The sequence below is a fragment of the Epinephelus lanceolatus genome, chromosome 9 (genome assembly GCF_041903045.1).
Source record: "Epinephelus lanceolatus isolate andai-2023 chromosome 9, ASM4190304v1, whole genome shotgun sequence".
Classification (NCBI taxonomy): Eukaryota; Metazoa; Chordata; class Actinopteri; order Perciformes; family Serranidae; genus Epinephelus; species Epinephelus lanceolatus.
The window spans coordinates 21,419,472-21,439,774 of NC_135742.1; the positions used below are offsets into that span (position 1 = coordinate 21,419,472).

The window sequence follows — 20,303 nt, forward strand, 5'->3', positions numbered from 1 at the left end:
TCAAATTTTTCTAAAGCAAAAAATATGTAAACCCCGTGCTCAGTTCATCCAGAGATACAACTGTGTTTGTCCATGTTGCAATCCACTCGTAATACATCCCCACAGATGGAACCACAGAGCTGTGGCTCCATCAAAGAGCAAACAGAGGAAGAAAACTCCCTCCTCCATTCACCTCAGATCATTTTTCAGTTTATCCTGGTTGAATGAAGACATTTTTGATCACACTAATCTTCAAGTTCATATTCTCCTCTGATATTCTAGTTTGAATTTGCAAACCTAACCCACAACACTGTGTCCTTCCACTCCTCAAACACCTCGTAGGTCAGGCCTTGAACTATGACGCTCCTCAGTCTGTCCACTCCACTCGATGTGATCACACCTACTCCCCTTTTCGTCCATCCATTCCCCTCCTCCACGATCATTATCTGTGGAGCAACACAAAGGCCTCTAGTTTCTCAGGGATGTTTCCCCGGTAATCGAGGCTGTGCTTGACGATGGCCCTGGCGGCCAGGCACTGCAGCGTGGTGTGGTTAATGGGCTGGATTACATTCCTGGACAGCTCCTTCTCGTCCAGGAGGTCACAGGCCGTTTGTTGGAAGGCGTTGGTGCTGTCAAAGTGAGTTCCGCATGATATCAGTAGGTTCATGATGTCAGGGTGGCCATTGGATGCGGCTATGTGGAGGGGGCTGGTGGGTTGGAAAAGATAATAGATCCTCAATTTGATTATACTACAAAACATGTTGTTATCATTGGACATGTTCATGCTATTTGTTTAACTGGTGGCTGTCATAATGATGCAATTTAGGAGCTTTTTAGGAATTTTATCTACTATTCTCTTTACAAACAAAAGAAATACAATGTTCTTTCTAACCCTATCTACAATATCTACAATATTTCTGTCAATGTTGTTTTTTTATTGACAGAAATATTGGTAAAAAATTAAAACCCCTGATGACAGTGACAGAGCTAGGAATGTCAGTTTCAGTAAATTTGACATTGATAGCCAGACACCCCTTAACAGGTAATTTTTCAACAAAACATCACAAAATGGTGTGAAATAGAGGCGTTTCCTTGTAGTCTGGCACTCCATTACCTCAGTGAGCTTTAGCACTGTATTTCAAAGCTCTATACATTTATAGGTGGTGAAATTTAAATATTTTGTGATGCAAAAGTCTTGACATTTACTTTATTTTCTGTTTGCTCTGCTGTCAGAAAGCCAGCTGACTGTGTTAACTTGCAGAAATTAGGGTGGGTCATTCCTTATCCATCCAAGGAAATACAAACTCATCCAATGTCAGGTGAGAGCTAGCTAGCAACACTGCTGCAAAAACATGGTGGCCACCTTGTGGGCTGCCCCCAGCTAGCTCCTGTAAGTAAGAGGCTTCATTCTGAGCCGCAAAACCCCTTTAGCATTGTTAACTGACATGCATTAGCACTAGGGCTGTAATGGTACATGTATTTGTGTCGAACCGTTCGGTACGCGACTTTCAGTTCGGCACGACCCTGTACCGAATTATTGGGCGCAGGATATTATTTTATTTTAATTCCGTTTTTGCGAGCCGAACCATCTAAAATATCTAGTTCCCCGACGGACATAATTGAGTGACGCACCAAGTCCCGTAAATCTCCGCTTTCACTTTGTGCATGGTGTGGGTTAAAATGAAAAAGAAAGTGACAAACACATAAGCCGTGAGCCTGCTCCGCCTCAAGCCGGTCGCGGCGCACCATACGCCCGCCGCGAGCCGTTCAGCACCGCGGACAGTCAGACTAATGGGATGTCGAACCAATGACATGGACCCCATGGCAAGTGAGCCTGACGAACCTGAAGACCCACCCGCAAACCTTAAGTCCTCCATTCGGGAACACTTTGGTTTCAGGGTAAAATACGAAGATGGAAATAAACAAGTTGACAAGACAAAAGCAGTGTGCCGACACTGCAGAACAACGGTCGGGTATGTACTTGGAAACACGTCTAACATGCTAACGCATCTAAAACGACACCACCCGAGTTTGAACGTTAACCGGCACGCCTAGAAAAAGCAATCTGGTGCAGACTACGATATCGTCGTCATTTAAAAAGAAAGAGCGTTTCCCTGACCATCGCGCTAAAGAAATAACCAACGCCATTGGAGTTGAGTAAAATTGTTTAAGCTGCACTTTAGATATAAGCATGTTTTGTTTACTGCACTTTAACAAAGTGGGAAAGCTAAGTAAGTTCCTAGTAAAACTGAATCTGAGCAGGCTTTAAAGCTGACCAGCTGCACTATACTTTTTATTTTAATTGAGTAAAACTGTTAAAGCAGAAATGTATATTTATATTTTTCATTCAAACAGTGTGTTAAAAAAACAGCAGGATTTTATTTTTCACTTTTATATTTCTATTTTCATTCAAACAACGTGAAAAAGCAGGATTATATATATATTTGTTTCATTCAAAAATTGTGTAAAAAGAGTTAACTGCTGTGGTGGTATGTTTTAATAAGGTTACCAATAAGTAAAAGATATTTAATAGTTGTCTATTTTTTTCATTACTGTACCGAAAAAAAAAAACAAAAAACGAACCATGACTTGTGTACCGAGGTACGTAGCGAACCGAGATTTTTGTGTACTGTTACTCCCCGAATTAGCACCACTAGCCATGATAACACCACTACAGTGCTAACAGAGCCAACAATGATAATTTAGATCTAGTTCACAATGTTAAAAGTGGTTTGTGGCTCAAAATTGAGCTGCTTACTTACTGGGGCAATCTAGGGGGAGAGTGGAGGGTGGGCACAATGTTTCCCCAGCAACACTGTTGGGTCCGGATGCTAATAGTAGCAGTAATCGCTGAATAAGAAGCACAGCTAGCTCCCACCAGACCAGGGTTGTGTGCAGTGCAGTAAACTAAAGAGTAGCAAGATCAAGCTAGAGGCTGACATGTGTAACCAATCAAAAATATTCTCAGTGGTAAACCAATTATCCGTTAACTGTTGACATCCCTAGAAAGAACAATTATGAGAGCTTAAACAAATAAATAAAAACAAAAACAGACCTGTTGTCATCTTCATCGCGACTGTTCACATCTGCCCCACACTCAAGAAGGATAGAGGCGACTGTGAGGGAGGGGAACTTGCAGACGGGATACCGACCCACACAGGTGGTGTTTCGGTCGACTGCCAGGTGTAGTGGACTGTAGCCGTTCTTACCACACGGCTGGAGCTTCAGGAACCTGGAGAGATGAGGAAAGATGTCAAGTTTTCAGTCAAAGAAGAGCAACAAGGCGACAATCAACTACAATTGTCATGGTGACAGCACTGAGGAAGGACTGGAATACATCCCACCTGACAATGAGGACTTCAGGTTTGATTGAACTATTGACACAAATTTACAAAAGGTCTGGCGATGTGGCCTATGAATAATATCGTGATAAACTATATCTATTTCAATATTTTGTAATCTCCTCCTATTGTAGACTACTAAAATACAAATCTACTGAATAAACTACAGTCAAAATAACGTTAAATAAAGTACTGTTATAATAAAAGGTAAATGAAGCACCGTTAGAATAAAAGATTTGTTATCATCAAATCAATCTGAGCAAAACCGCTGGTGCTTTTATTCTGTAGCACCCAGCTCGTCTCAGGCAGGAAGTGTTGATGTTTTTGCTGTGAACTTGAAGCTTCCCTTCCTCAGCTACAGTTAGATGTAAGTTAGCTCACAATTAGCTTATATTAATATTTGCAAGTCGCACTGGTGCTCCATGATTGCAAAATGCGACTAAATGGTTGCTGTGTGGCACCCTGCAGATATAAAAACACACACTTGCAGCTCTTTTTTTCCCATTATTGTGTCTGAGAGGGAGAGAACCAAAGAAAAGAGCAAAACGCCTAAGCCGGTGGCTAAAAAACTGATGTGACAATGTGCACTCAATATTTGCGATATAGTCATTTTATACATCCCACTTGGAACAAGCTGTGATACATAGATTATAAAAGATACATCGCCCACCTCTACTTCAACTGACACTCTTATTTGCTGAAAAAGGAGAATATGAAAGCTGCTCTGACTGGTGCAAGTTCACACTACCAAAGCAAATACAAGGCAGGGCATGAAAAAGACATTTTTAGAAATGAGGTTAAAGAAAATCAGTGCCACAAAAATATGCATTACACTCAAAACTGCCCTATTTTGCATTGCAGACACACATAATGACCCCTGTCTGCAAAATTACTGAGACAAGTTTCCACACTGAAGACAAATTGTTGGCAACATAAGTAATTTACACATGAACTCACTTGTAGATGGTTTCCTTCTTGAAGTGGTCCTGTTCTGCAGTACAGGGCACCTTCTCTAAAAGACAAATGAGATGCAGGATGATTGACAGGGCCTTGCTGAGCTGGGCAGGGTCAGGAGGCATCGGTCCATTTTGTTTAACCGCCCGCTCAATCTCCAACACGCTCTTGGAAAGGATCCCCATCAAGTCCTCAAATGACACCGATGTCCCCAGGAGCCCTTTGGCTCTGTCCTGCAGCATGAAGGAGAAGAGCTCGGCGAACGACAGCAGGCTGGAGGCCGTCATGGGGCTGAGGGGGTCCAGGTTGGTCTGTTGCATGTCCAACGCATACTTCCACAGGTTGATGCAGCGCTCAAAGTTCCCAGAGTCAGCATAGACGGCACCACGGTAACGGATGTAGTAAGAAGTGTCTGGATGTTGTGGGCCGAGGATTCTTTCACGGATGAGCAGTGCCTGCATGCGCATCTCATCCGGGTCAGATATCAGCCCGTCCAGCTCTTCTCCGTTTGTTACCTAGGAGGAGGATTACAAGGTCAAGACAAGAGGCAGTTTATGGTTTCCCTGTGATGATGAAATCATGGTTTTCAGAAGCAAAATTAACTTAGACCTGACAGTGGACTACTGCAGCAGGTTCACAGTGTATTATACTGTATATATATATATATTTATCTGTTTTCTGTTTCCTTTGTGCATGGTCTTAAATATCTGGTTCTTTGTTCCATTTCTTTATAGTAAATGCCAAAATTTGCAGCCTTTGTTTCTCATACAAAAAGACTAGAGTGTGACTTTCTAGGTTTTGGAATTTATAAGCAGTCACCCTGCTAAACTCTGCGTGCCTTTACCAACTTATGACCACATCAGCAATAATAAAACATATTTCAAGAGCATTAAATACAATGCAGGATCACTGTGGGATGGTGCTGAGTGGAAAGACAGACTCCAACTGACACTCACCTCCCTGGCGTAGTCGTATGCCATGATCAGCTGCTTGGGTTCTGGTTTATGGACAATGTTGTTACTGTCCATGTACCTGAGGTCCATGGCTCTCTTCCAGTATTTTAAAGCTCCGAGCAGATCTCTCTTCTTGTCAACAAACGTGGCTCCCAAGAGCTCCAGGGCATCAATGCGCTCTTTGTGACTTGTCTGCAGAAGAAGGAAGATATTTTTCCCATTATATTTTTTAAAAATTTCTCCAAGACGACTATATTCAAAATATCAATGCTAGAGCCTTACATACATATATGCAGACAAACTCTCTATTTTAACTGACAGAAACCCTGACCTGTGGGTGCGTCGTCAGGTCGTCTACAATGTTAGTGTGGCCTGTGACACTGGCGGAGAGCAGGGGCGTCATGCCGTAGCCGTCCTGCTCCATGGATGCTCCGAACTGCAGCAACATCCGCATGATCTCCAGGCTGCCCGACTCTGCACAGTCATGAAGTGCTGTGTTGCCTGTGAACAATTAAACATTTATGGTGACTTTTCTGTCACAGAAGTAGCCAGCATAAACACGTAATGCTGGATGGTCTTCACAGAAATTGAATTGAAGAACATATATTCATGCTTCAAGAGAAAGAGGTAATTGTGGCCTATACTGACGCTATACAACCAGTGGGAACCCCCAGCTGAGCCGCTGCATTGTGGATAAAGCAGAAATGGTTTTTAGGGAAACTGGTTGGTTTGCAAACTGCAAACAAAAATACATGTACCAAGTCTTACTGTTTCTACACAGAGACCTAGAGAGTTACAGCAAAGCCAGAAGTACAGCTGTTTATCCTGCACGCTGTCCTTTCTCTTAGAATATATTCAAAATGGCCACAGATCAGTTGATATCAGGATTAATGTGGAGGCTGCCATCGAGTCATGCTTGTGACATGCTCACTTCCACACATGGTTTACCCATTTATGTGAAACCTGCCATGCTTGCAGTGTGTACATATGATTCTCAGCATCACTCATTCAGACAGAAAAAAGCAGGCCGTGCTGCCTCTAGTTTTAGTATAGTGTTAAATAAAAGCTTCCCAGTGGGATGTCAGCTCAGCTGCTGCAAACCTGTGCAGGTGTAGTGTGAAAATGCTCGGTTAAATAATATGCCCAGTCCTGGCACTGTGCAACATTTTTAAATGGTCTTAAGTTGTTTGTTTGCCTTCACATGGTGGGTGTCTAAAATCATAAGCAAAACCTGGTGAGATTTAAGACACTGTGATGTTCTTAACAGCCAACAACACATAATGGAGCACATTTTAACCACAACACATGTATTAATGTTTTGATACTTCCTGAATGAGAATGTGCAAAATGACAATGTCAGCTTCTGTACTTGCAATCAGTGCTGATGCAGCATACGAGCCGAGTGGAAAGTCTGAGGAAACAATAAACGCTCCAGCTGGTGGGTGACATAACGTGAGCTTGTCAGTTCTGACACAGAAACAATATGGTGACTGGCTGGTGACAAACAATCTCAAATTACAGTTCGATAGTAAGGTAAAATGTCTCTGAAAAAACATTTTATATGAGGAATAGGCAACATAGAAATGTAAACCTAGTTCATGTTTGATCAGCACTGCCTAGTTTCACCATTGACCTGTTTGTCAGCCTTGGCTTTTACAATATAGGAAACAGTATAGCCTCGCTTCTTGTTTACACATTGTCACATTACAGCCAAACAGTGCACTACAATATGTTTCTGAAGGCATTTTTAACAAAAAATAGACGAAAGAGTAACAGAATCTAATATATACATGTTTATATTTGATCAGCACTGCCTAGTTTTACCATTTAATCTGAGTTTGGTTTGAGTTTGATAGAGACAGACAGGGGGCTCTCTGTCTCGCTCAGCTTCTATGCTCTTTGTGTCTGTGGTGGTGGGCATACAAAAATGCCTAAGTACAAGCTGTAGTTTGAGCAACAGCCCTAGAGCCGCTGAAAATCCACCAGATGATGCTAAATTTGAGCTGGGAGATGAACAGGGAGATCTAGGCGCTGCTAAGATGGAGGGGGGTTTACCACAGTTCATTTGCACATGCTACCCACATTATTTTGATATAAAGCTGGTTGAAAATTGGCCAGGTATCCCATTAAAACTGAAACTGGGTAATTTTAAATACAGCGACAGTGTACATGTGTTGCTGACCGGCATCATTTCAGACAGCAGAAAGACCTTATGCATCTAGACAAATCCTTGAGTGACACCTAAGTATATGGTTTGATGACAAGTAGCTGTTATATGGATGCAAATCTGGAGGTAGAACACTACTAAGCCTTGACATGTCTTGCCTGTCCTTGTCCTGCAAACTTTTCTTTGAAATAGGTAACGCAGCCCTGGAAATCAGGGTCAATCATCACACAAAAACAATGTAAACAAATACGGTTTCCTAAGATGGCTGTTCCTACAGTTAGCCTTGAGTACTCAGTGTCCTGGTTAACACTGAATGACAAAGAACAACAAAACATATAAGTAAATGTTTAGGTAAATGAGTCCAACACACCTCAGGACACTTCATGTCTATCCTCACCAGACTATCATTTCAACACTTCTGTGTAATGTTGTTGTGCTTTCACTTGCATCTAGCCTCATCGCTCTCAGTACACTACGGCTAATCCATATTCAAGCAGACCAGACCAAACAGGGTTAGCCAGGGATTAACCATTATTTATACTCCGCAGTTTGTGCCAAAACTACACTGATCCAATTCTTTTTTTTTTACTCTTACCCTCGCCATGACAAAGAAAACTTGGGCACAGCAGCGCAGCCAGTTAGAAATGAATAAGGCAATCTGGGTTAATACTGCAGCAAATTGTTTAACACTGCTGTTATGGTTTTGGATGGCTGAATGCTTTCAAAACAGAGAAGTGATTTTGTTTTAATATTTTTTGGGATATCAAATAACGTTTGCTACAAAGGAATATTATACAACTTAATCATCATGTTGACATAAAATTGTCACAGTGCCTCTTTTGGACCTTCTTTAAAACCTACTGCCACCGAAGTTGACTCCTTTTGTGGGGGAATATGATAACAGTTTTACCTGGTGAATGAAATATGTTGAGCTATGCTTGTCTGGATGATAAATTCACTTCCACTACCAAAACAAGTTAATCCAGAAACTTAGGAAATCCTCTCCAAAGCCTTTGTGCCTAGCCTTAAGTATTAGTCTGAATACTCATGCGCTTCCAGACTGAATTTAGACTACCGTAAGCCGAAGACAGGAGGGCACCTCAATAACAGGTGTTGTACTGAGGGAGTTTAATAAACTAGGCTAAGTGTTGGTTTGTCTGAGGAGGAAGCAAGCTGATCGCAGCTTTTTCAGCAGCTCAAATCAGCTGTGATTGTAGTGTCCTGACCATTTTTTTCTAACTCGCTTGCTTGCCTTCCTCCATCAACACAAGGTCCATTGTTTTTGGAAATTTGCCACTTCATATCTAATATTACACATATACTGCTTCCTGTTGGTTCAGCTGTTGTGGGAAAGGCAATAGTCTGGGCTAGGAACTATTTTCCATGTCAATCACCACACATGATATAGTGGCAAGCTCACTTGCAAACACAAGCACTGGTTTGTGCACAATAAAGCACCTGCGTTTTGCTATTCTACTGGTCAGGAGAACGAAGTGTCTTGACATGGGTGTTTTGGCTAGAGTTGATTAATTTAGAGTCAACCATGAATGAGCTAAAGGGGGGTTCATTGAGCAAGCCGAGGACAAGCTATAACTGCACGGTTCTGACCTATGAAGCATAGGTGTGTGCAAACCAATACTAGTGCAGGTTTGACAGAGTCCTGCGTAAGGATTAACACAAACACCATACAGAGGTGAAGTCGTCTGTAGTTTGAGATATTTCTAAGGACTGACTGATATTTTTTTGCAATCATGAAAACTGGTCATTTTTTAAATCCACTGATACAAACCTGAATTCAGACTAACCACCGCAGCTGTGCTCCAGAAGGAAGGAGCAATACATTGAACATTTGCCAGGCCTCTTACACGTCTACAGTGGTGTTTGATGATCCACAAAATTATTTAAAGCAGGATATCACTTTCATGATTTTCTCTTCAAGCAACCCTTTGGTCTGCAATCTCCCATAAAACAATACCCTAAAATATGAATGGACAATGTTTTTTATGTATTCATGAAATATGATAAAAGGAGAGCTCATGACACACCCACAGGATCGGTCCAAAGTGACGCTGACATCACCACAACTTTCCATTGTGAAACCAGAAGTTCATGTTATTGTGTTGAGTCATTTCACAAGGAGACATGCAAATGCTTCTGGTATTATCCAATATTACTACTCCTGCAGGTTACGGTAAAGTCTTTAGCTCAGTGTGTGTAGTCACCTGTGATGTTGGGAGGGTATTTTACCTGTGGGCATTTCTGACATACCTTTATTATCTACTGATCTGTCATTTGTCTGGCAACACTACTGCAGAATAGGACATTCAAACCATATTGAGCTCTAAAATACACAGTGTTGAATCAATCAGGTTTCTCAGGGTCAGAGACCATGTCAATAAAGTGTGTCACTTACTGCTGATAGCTGTGAGTGTGCTACCCACTCACCTTTCACACTTTTTCTGTTGACGTCTGCGCCTCTCTCCAGCAGGTACTGTGCTATCTCCTTGTGTCCTTTGTAGCAGGAAATCATGAGACACGTGTGACCGTGTCTGTTGGCCACCTCCAGGTCAGCTTTGTGCTCCACCAGGTATTTCACAATGTCCAGGTGGCCGTCAAAGCAGGCTGCCCTCAGCGGTGTCGAGTTGGTCAGGGTGGTGCTGTTCACAGACGCTCCGTGGCCCAGCAGGGACTGGACCACCTTCAGGTGACCCGCCGCAGAGGCTGCCCACAGGGGGGGCGCTCCCTCGATGGTCTCCCCGTCAAAATTCACCGACCCACCGACCTCCACGGGAGCGCTGCAGCACTCCAGCAGGTACTCCACCAGATCCAGGTGGCCGTACCTGGAGGCCATCAACAGCGGGGTGGCCCCGTTTGTCTTCTCACCCATCAGCTTGGTCACCTCGTGTCCATCTTTGTTCTCCAACAGTTTCTGAAGCAGCCGGAGCTTACCGTCCCGTGCTGCGTTAAACACTGCTGTCTTTAAATCCATTTCTGAGAGTGGGTGTCACTGCTAAATAAAAAGGCAACGATGTCCGTGAGACAACCAGCCAACGTCAACCCGAGGTGTAATGTTGCTGTGGACAGGTGGAGCTCGGGACCCTTTGTTTACAACAACCTCCGACTAACTGGCTAACAGTAACCAACTGACGTTAGCTAGCGTGTTTGGTTAAAAAGCCAATAAGAATGTGTGTTTTCTAAACTTTAGCTTTAAAAACTAGCATCACTGGCCTCTTGTGTGAATCTTTAAATCGATGAATAACACTTGAGACGACCCTTGGTCCAGTAATACATTTGTCGCCGAGTTAGCAAGGTGGCTAGTCAACTTCCTCGATCAATGTAGCCGACCGACTAGCTTCGCCTAGCTCAACTACTTTACCCCTCTTTATCGACCGTTCAACCGACACTCATCCACTGACGTTCCTCCTCTCCGACAAGCTCGTCTCCATTAGTTCTGCCTCTTGCGCTTGTCATTGTCCCACAACATACTCCTGAGACGTTATTTATATTCAGCTTCCCGAGGGCCGAGATGTAGAAATCCACCCCCACCCGTTACGCCGCGCTGCTGTTAGCTTAGCCTGTGGAAAACGACGCTCGGTCTCTCGCTCGGCTAAACAATCAGGGGATATCCCCAACGTCCGAGCCGATTTCCTCTCACACACACTCCCACACACACACGTCGAGATACAAGCCAGAAATGTTACCCCCAAAACGGCGAATAAAAGTCGTCCATTAAGCCACCCAGCAAACTGCAACGACAGTAATCTCGGCGACGGGGAAGGTAAATAGGGAAGGCTATCCACCCACGGCTCCACCGGATGATCACGACTCAGTTTCTGTCAAATCGCAAACCCAACGCAGTCTTTTTTCTTCACCAGCGCAGGTGATTGACGTGTGAACAGCCAATCACAGAGCTGGAAAGCGGTGACGTAGTCAATCAAGAACAACAAAAGGGAATCGCTGCTATTTTAATACCTGAGACTTTATAAAGAAGTAATTACTATGGAAAGGGAAACCAACGTCAAAACGAATCTAAAAATACTTCCTTTATATCTTGCAGATTATAAAATATCTTTAAATATTATAACTGTGAAAGCTGACCTTGATGGCCTTGGTTATATCACTCCCTACAGGATAAAAGAAGCATGGCCACAGTGTGTCCGCAAATCTATCACTGAAAACTGAAAAAAGTGTTTAATAATGCTGATTAAATAAAAGCACACCCCGACATTTTAACAGAAAGTTTATTCAGCCATCCCAATAACTTAAAAAGTTCCCAGAATGCTTGAGAGCTAAATGTGTGTCCAAAAATGACCTGTAAGTGCACAAACCCAAAAGTGAAATGCCAACACTGCACCACTCACCAAAACTGACAATGAAAACATGATGAAAGGGGGAAAGCATCACAAAGGAAGCAAAGCCAGACCAGAACTAATAACTGAATAAAATAAAAAAATATTTTAGCGACTCTGCCAGACTGAACTAAGCCAGCATGTAGTGCTTCTTACAGGCAAGAATATTCAGAACCAGTCATATTAACAGATTTAAGATGTCCAAATCCTCCTTCCTCTTAATTTAGAAAATTAACTGAATAGTCTGCAAGGGAATAAAATTTCAAATTACAACCACAACTCAATCTTATATTCAAGCAATATTTTGCAAAACAACATAAATTTTACAACAGTGCTGCATAAAACCAAGAGGATCATAGCAGCCCACAAAAAATAACATGTTACATTTTTAACAGTAAAGGCAGTACTAGACAAAACATTGCAAGGGAACCAGTGAAAGACAAAGTTTTTGAATTTAAAAAATCTGGCATGGCCACTTAAAGGAATGCTTCAACTATAAAATGACCTTTTCACAATCTAGTAGTCATGCCGTGTTACCTTCTCACTTGGCTCCACCAAAAGCAGCAAACATTTTGACTTATTGATTGAGTGGGGACCATGTGTAACAACAAAACTATATGAAAACATCAGTTTACAAACTCTTCCACAACTTGCACAGTGTAATCCAAGTCTCATTTATCCAGTCATATGCACAGTACTTGCCTAACTCATGTGTTTTTGCTAAAACCTTACTATAAAGACTGAACTGAAAGGGAAACTTATCTATGTTCTCTTCCATCTAGCCTCCAGGACTAAGGTTTTTTAGTGAAAATGCATGTCTGTGGGAAGCACTGAGCATACGACTGGATAAATGAGACTTGAATTATACTGCATGAGTTGTGTGAGAGTTTGTACACTGATGTTCTGATATGGTTTTGTTGCTAAACGTGGCCCCTGATCAATCAATAAATCAATACGTTCACCACTTTCCATGGAGGCATGCCAGAAAAATAAAGTTTCTTCATGAATTCAAGGTGACACAGCATGACGAATAGATTTACAAATGGTCATTTTGTGGGTGAAGTGCTCCTCTAACACATACAATGTGTCATTTTCAAACACAAGGATGATATCAGTCATTTCTTTTTTTGCCTCCCACACTGAGTCACACAGATTATTTTGACATTTTTAGGAGGCAATTCACTGAAGTGTGGTCAACCTGAAGACCAACTTTACCTCGGTGTTTAATCGAGCAAATGGAACCCAAAATGCAGAAACTGACTTAAACTTTTCAAAGGAATTGAGTCTGCAGTCACTCAACGGAGACCACTTGCATCTCTAAATTCAATCCTTCAACCCAAATCTGAACTGTTTTAGCTAATATTAGATTAAATGATGGCGTTCTCTCTGTACAGCACACTCTCTTCTTATAACTCATCTAAAATGACAAAGCTGATAAAAGCACAACACAATATATACTCTTTCTCACTAACACAGTGAGGTTTAATAGCAAAGAAAAAAAAAACAGATTTTTCAAAACCAAATACAACCTTCGGGGGGGAAACGTTCTTTGCATTGTCGGCGTGGTTTTAGAGACTCAATGCACTGCAACCACTCTTTGTTATTTCAGTGCACAGTTTGGGCTGAAAAAATGGAAGAGATCAGGGTAGAAGATGACGGGGTAGAAAAGGACACAAATAAAATAAGAATACATTTAGAAATAATTTCAAATTTTTTAAGTATTTAAGGTTTGCTGTAACTACATGATCAGCTGCTTACACTGCCTCCAGTACAGATAGTTACAAGCAACACAAGAAAGCCTTTTTACAGGTTTTCTCTTTTACCCCTCTAAAACATTTTGAACACATACAACCTTTTCGCTCAAGACTCATTTGCATGAAGTTTGTATGAATACCAATGCTGAATAAAGATGACGTGTCAGATTGTTTGACCTGGCAGTTTGATATGATCCAATGTCAGCTCAGCACTGATATTCCAACCTACTCTATGCACACGAGCCCAGGTACGGCTAAAGAAAGTGACGAATCAGATCCTGGGCCTCAGAGACTGTTATGATCCGACGCGTGTTGTAGTGGTCTTCTTGTCAGAGAAGAAACTCCTCAGCAGGACCACCTGACTGATGCTGACCACCAGAAGGATAATGGCCTCTCCGATGGACCAGAACGCAACACGGGTGTTGAGGTCCTCTGCCCGACTGCGACCCTGGGCCTCACGGAGGCGGAAGTGAGTCTGGTAGTCGATGACCGATTTCAGGGCTTCGTGGATGGAAACGCAGGCTGATTCCATCTGAAGATTGGTTGAAAACATGAAAGCCAAAACCAACATAAGATATTTAGACTGTGGCTGGACATTAATAATTGACCAACAAGAGCACCATTTTACCTTTGATTCACAAACTAGAGGAAAAACTTGAGGAAATATTAAGTTTACTGGAAAATATACAGTGCCCTCCGAAAGTATTGGAACAGTGAGTCCAATTAGTTTACTTTTGTTGTCGACTGAAAACATTTGGGTTTGACATCAAAAGATGAATATGAGACAAGAGATCAACATTTCAGCTTTTATTTCCAGGTATTTACATCTGGATCTGATACACAACTTAGAAGATAGCATTATTTGTAATGGAACACAAAATTTTTAGGTGAGCAAAAGTTTTGGAACATATAAACTTAAAATAGATTAAAGTGAATGAGACTTAATATTTAGTTGCAAATCCTTTGCTTTCAATAACTGCATCAAGCCTGTGACCCATTGACATCACCAAACTTTTGCATTCTTCTTCTGTGATGCTTTTCCAGGCTTTCACCGCAGCCTCTTTCAGTTGTTGTTTGTTTTGGGGGGTTACTCCCTTCAGTCTCCTCTTCAGCAGGTAAAATGCATGCTCTATTGGGTTTAAGTCTGGAGACTGACTTGGCCAGTCTAAAACCTTCCACTACTTGCCCCTGATGAACTCCTTTGTTGTTTTGGCAGTGTGTTTTGGGTCGTTATCTTGCTGCATGATGAAGGATCTCCCAATCAGTTTGGTTGCATCTTTCTTTAAATTAGCAGACAAAATGTTTCTGTAGACTTCTGAGTTTATTTTGCTGCTGCCATCATGTGTTACATCATCAATGAAGATGAAAGAGCCCGTCCCAGAAGAAGCCATGCAAGCCCAAGCCATGACATTACCTCCACCGTGTTTCACAGATGAGCTTGTATGTTTGGGATCATGAGCAGATCCTTTCTTTCTCCAAACTTTCGCCTTTCCATCACTTTGGAAAAAGTTAATCTTTGTCTCATCAGTCCATAAAACTTTTTCCCAGAATTTCTGAGGCTCATCTCTGTACCTTTTGGCAAATTCCAGCCTGGCCTTCCTATTCTTCTTGCTAATGAGTGGTTTGCATCTTATCTTCTGGTGTAGCCTCTGTACTTTTGTTCATGAAGTCTTCTGCCAACAGTAGATTGTGATACCTTCACTCCTGCCCTCTGGAGGTTGTTGCTGATGTCACTAACAGTTGTTTTAGGGTCTTTCTTTACAGCTCTCACAATGTTTCTGTCATCATCTGCTGATGTTTTCCTTGGTCTACCTGTTCAACGTCTGTTGCTTAGTACACCAGTGGTTTCTTTCTTCTTCAGGACATTCCAAATGGTTATACTGGCTATGGCCAATGTTTGTGCAATGGCTCTGATTGATTGTCCATCTTCTCTCAGATTCACAATTGCTTCTTTTTCACCCATGGACAGCTCTCTGGTTTTCATGTTGGTTCCACCTCTAAATGCAGTCTGCACAGGCAAAACCTATCGTACCCAATCTGAAACTGAGCTCAGATATTCAGTGTTATTTATTGTTTGAATAATCAATGTAATTGGGAGACACCTGGGCAACAAAACACACCTGTCAGTCACACGTTCCAATACTTTTGCTCTCATGAAAAATGGGTGGGTTCAAACAAAAGGTGCTATCTTCTAAGTTGTGTATCAGATCCAGATGTAAATACCTGGAAATAAAAGCTGAAATGTTGATCTCTTGTCACATATTCATCTTTTGATGTCAAACCCAAATATTTTCAGTCTACAACAAAAATAAAGGAATTGGCCTCACTGTTCCAATACTTTTGGAGGGCACTGTAGTTCCTTGTCCCTCCTATTTCCCGGAAATGTGTCACCTGTTGTCAGAAAAAAATATCAAACCTCGACTGGGTGTGACTGCAAAAGCCTGTAAAAATATCATCAATGGTTCAGTTGGGTGTGGGCAAAATAAAACATTACAGATTGTGTTAATGGTGGTTAAATATGCAAAAACTTCAGGTAACATAAACAATAAGGGGTCATTCATGTTTTTCTGGCCAAGGACCCCTTAGCTCACAGAGCGATGGACCAGGGACCCCTACTACATGTACTGTATAATACTGAGTTGCAGATTACACTGGGCATACGTTATAAAGTGCCATGTACAAAGATGCCTTTTTATGGTGCCTATAATACTAAGATAAGATGTTCAAATAACAATTATCAACAGATTCATATATTAATACATCATGTTTTAATGTTAAGTATACATTTGGAAGGCAAATTTATTTAACATAGGTTAGCTAGCTCACAGGATTACCGGGGGGTAACAGTTAGCCTATCATCAGTGTTGTGTTCTGTAAATCTGTAAATGGGTGTTTTAATGAATAGGCCAATTTAGCTTTGTTGATGATATTTTGGACTTATGTTGATGCACGTTGTCATATTTTAAATCTTGTCATTATTTCACATATTTTAATTTTTTGGGGAAAAAAAAATAAAAAAATCAAACACTAATTTGGCAGCTGCCAGTTTCTTCTGTTGAGGACCCATGTAATAAACTGTTTGCAGACATGGACTCCACATAACTGTGAATGACAGAAGATCACTAACTAGTGCCAAGCACACCCAGACAGGTGTTCGAGTCATTGTAGCAGGTTTAACCTCTTTTAGGGTATAACTGGGTGGAGCTTGTCCGGGAATTTGCAGAATTCACACAGCAACATGTACTTATAGTAGCCACAAAGGTGTTAGCTGTAGCACCCTAACAGATGCAATTAACCCCACAGCAGAGTGAGAGAGGAAAGTGTATCATCTCATGTTGCACCACATACTGTCTCGGAAATGAGCCTGTAGTTTCTTAGACAGATAAAATAAAACACGTTTGAGCTTACGTCAGAGTCAGACAAAGCATTGAGCATGTATGATTAAGTCTGTGCATCCTCACACACACAGCTTACCTGAGTGAGAGCAGTGACTCTGTTCTCATTAGGGAAGAGTGGAGGGTCATCGCCGACCTGGAAGTCAAAGTACACTGTCTTGTGTGTGAAGGTGGAGAACTCGTTACTGAAGCAGAACTTGTAGGTGCCATTCTTGGCTGCTGTGAAGGTAAAGCTGTCATATTGCTTCTTCATCTCCTTGTAGAGTGTCGTGCCTTCTGGGTCCTCCAAACGACAGTCCACATCATAATGACCACCGGTCACCACCTGGGAAAACATCATGACAGGATGACCATTAAATGAACAACATTTGACAACATTCAATTTGTCTCAGATTATACAGAGACAACGAAGAGAAGCGGCCAACATGGACAAAAATCATTTTCTGATTGTCACATCAGTCAAATGAGGTATTTCACTAGATCGCAACAATACTATGATTAAAAATAAATGTGCACTATTATATATTATCTCAAGTTGTGAGAGATTTAAGTCATACTTAGACATGAAAGACTGGCATAAAGACAGAATACAATTTATGAAACAACTACAAACAATAAAATTAATAATGAATTTGTTAATGAAATAATGAAACTGTTCATCCTGAGGGAAGAGGCAACCATATATATTCAAAAAAGAGGAATCTAATGAAAGCTTAAGGGCAAATACTGCTCTCCCTAAGGCTAACGTAGATTGTACATTGATCTGTGTTACTGAGTTGGTTTTAATATTTGCCTTGAAATTATTGTTTGCAAACTTCAGCTTGTTACAGCAAACAAAATATCCGAGGAAACTGTACAACTGTGCTGTAAAAACACTTGTATAAATACTGCAGGTTATCTTGAACAGTTCAAGAAATAAATAAAAACTTAAACTTGTATAAATATATAATAAATAATATATAAATCCTAGGATTTATATTGTACCAAAATATGTAAAAACATACTAAAAAGTGAAAGAAATGTTGACTTAGATTATGCTTCATAATATGAATAGATATTTTGCCTATGCAGGGAAAAAAACGACCTTTTTGAGTAAACAACACTTCATGCATTGAGCATCCATACACGTGAATACAATGGGGAAAACAGACAAAAACTCCTCTGTTTGTAAAATACTTTTTAAAAAGTGTTGCTTTTATATTGGAAAGTTGGTCATGTATTAATCAGTCATGTAACTGATGATTTAACCTGTTCCTAGCCCTGGGTTGTTAATCACTAAAGCCTGATGATGCCTGTAAGAGAGCAGGTTGGACTCTGTTCTTCAACACTTTGAGAATGACAGCTTCCCATTGGGGCCATTAATAAAACAAGCCGAGCTTTGGGCAGAAAGAAGACACACGCACCTGAAACTCCAGTGTACATTTGGTGCCAATGATGATGTCCTCGTAGAAACACTGCTTGGCGTTGTCTGGCAGCTCAAAAGTTAGCTCGGAGCCCAGCACCCACACACAGAGCAGCTGGGCCGACAGCACCTGCAACAGTAACCGAAAGGATCCGTACATCCTGAAGACCGAGATCCAAGCTTCAAATGAACTCCTGAGCGGACCTGTCGAAAGAAACATAATCAGAAATCAATCTACAATCGACACATAGGAAGGCGAAAAGACAAAAATGGTGACAAAGCAAACCCGGACATTGATATCATCGACAACTTGTTAGCTTAAAGCTAATGCTAACTAGCTAGCTGCCTGGCCTTTATATATTAGAGACGGAAAGCCACTGGGGATTTGTAACATTTTCTTGTGGCTAGTGTATTTGTGTATTAAGGGCGCATTCGCGGTCATTGAAGTTCAAGTAAATATAACAATTAACGTTTCTTAATTCATTATTTTGACCCAGTCAGCATTAGCTACTCACCTTAAAGTGCTCACCCGGATGCGACTAATGCTAAGTAACGTATTACAAACGTAACACGGCATTGGCTGTCATTGTAAGAGCCCGCCCCCCGAGCTCTCTCATTGGTCAATTAAGAAGGGTGCTTGTGAAATCACGTGGGCCACGTCCACATAATTGGGAAGCATCTTCCTCTTTTTCATTTTACTCCAACGTGGCTGCGATTAGAAGACTGTAGTTAGATATAATACTGCATTTGAAAAATATGTTGTGTTGAGCAGTTTACAAGATACCACAGCTTTACTTAAAATGCTGATATTTTGAAATGTAGAACAAATATTATAATTAGGCCAACACCGGTAAAAATCACAGAGCAATATAATAAGTAAACAGTAAAACAAAACACAAGGCAATGTAATAATTAAACAGTAAAAAAAAAAAAAAGCTAAATATAATAAACTGACAGGCTGATGAACGTCGGAAGTTTAGAAGTTTTTAGTTTAGTTTAGCTTGAGTGATGATTGTAAACAGTAGAAATAAAAGCAAGATATACCCAATAAATAGACAGGCAGGATTACTTGATTCTCATTATTACACACAACTGCATGTTGTTGTTTTTTTTGCATTGCCCAAGCTTATGTAAGGTTTTCTTTTTAAAATAGAAAACATGACATCTAAAGAAATGTGCTCCTATGAACTGATAGTGTATGTATGTGCTTTATATTCTCATGAAATCTACAGTATGTGCAAGATACTGATGATAATTGCCACAGAAAACGTCGTACAGCAACATACCTTTCATAAACTATTTTGATGAAACTGACTTAAAGGCACAGTACAGTCTGGGGTTATTGTGGCCAACAGTGCCTCACAGAAGCAGAGATAATGACCTGCAGTGTGTGGTGGATGTCTCTGGGTTGGGATGTGTTGTCCAAGACAGTAGTATTTTTTTCTCTCATCTCCTCTATGGAGTCTAGCAGACAATCTTGCATATTCCAGCCTCTATCTGTTCGGCCAAGCAGACCACCTCTTGCTGGAAGCTCACTGTTGTATGCAAGGTTGCCCTGTAAAGACATGGTCCTATATATATATATATTCCTTGTCCTCAATCAGAGCTTTATCTTATAATAAAACTTCAGTTCTTTCTACTTTTTTCTCTAGGCTGTTTGTGCAGAATAGGCCTAAATGCCACAATGTCTGTCTCTGAGACCTTACAGAATAATTTTCCAAATGTGTCTGGGCTTGTAGCCCATCATAGCAGCAGGGGACCCATAGGTACAGTACAGGCCAAAAGTTTGGACACACCTTCTCATTCAATGCGTTTTCTTTATTTTCATGACTATTTACATTGTAGATTCTCACTGAAGGCATCAAAACTATGAATGAACACATGTGGAGTTATGTACTTAACAAAAAAAGGTGAAATAACTGAAAACATGTTTTATATTCTAGTTTCTTCAAAATAGCCACCCTTTGCTCTGATTACTGCTTTGCACATTCTTGGCATTCTCTCGATGA

At 41.0% G+C, this 20,303-nt stretch overlaps 2 protein-coding genes across 2 annotated transcripts; both read right to left on the reverse strand.

The window, feature by feature from the left end:
- Positions 1-281: 281 nt before the first annotated feature.
- Positions 282-11,232, reverse strand: fem1c (fem-1 homolog c). Its single transcript, XM_033620005.2, has 6 exons — positions 9,840-11,232; positions 5,559-5,728; positions 5,231-5,419; positions 4,278-4,789; positions 3,035-3,211; positions 282-686 (listed from the first exon to the last, which is right to left on the reverse strand). Exons 1-6 carry the CDS (start codon positions 10,381-10,383, stop codon positions 422-424), a joined length of 1,857 nt encoding a protein of 618 aa, XP_033475896.1. The 5' UTR covers positions 10,384-11,232; the 3' UTR covers positions 282-421.
- Positions 11,233-11,618: 386 nt separating this feature from the next.
- Positions 11,619-18,888, reverse strand: tmed7 (transmembrane p24 trafficking protein 7). The gene is made up of 4 exons (XM_033620486.2): positions 18,810-18,888; positions 18,296-18,498; positions 16,972-17,217; positions 11,619-14,029 (listed from the first exon to the last, which is right to left on the reverse strand). The coding sequence occupies exons 2-4, from the start codon at positions 18,452-18,454 to the stop codon at positions 13,793-13,795; spliced, it is 642 nt and encodes a 213-aa protein (XP_033476377.1). The 5' UTR covers positions 18,455-18,498; positions 18,810-18,888; the 3' UTR covers positions 11,619-13,792.
- Between the last annotated feature and the right edge of the window lie 1,415 nt (positions 18,889-20,303).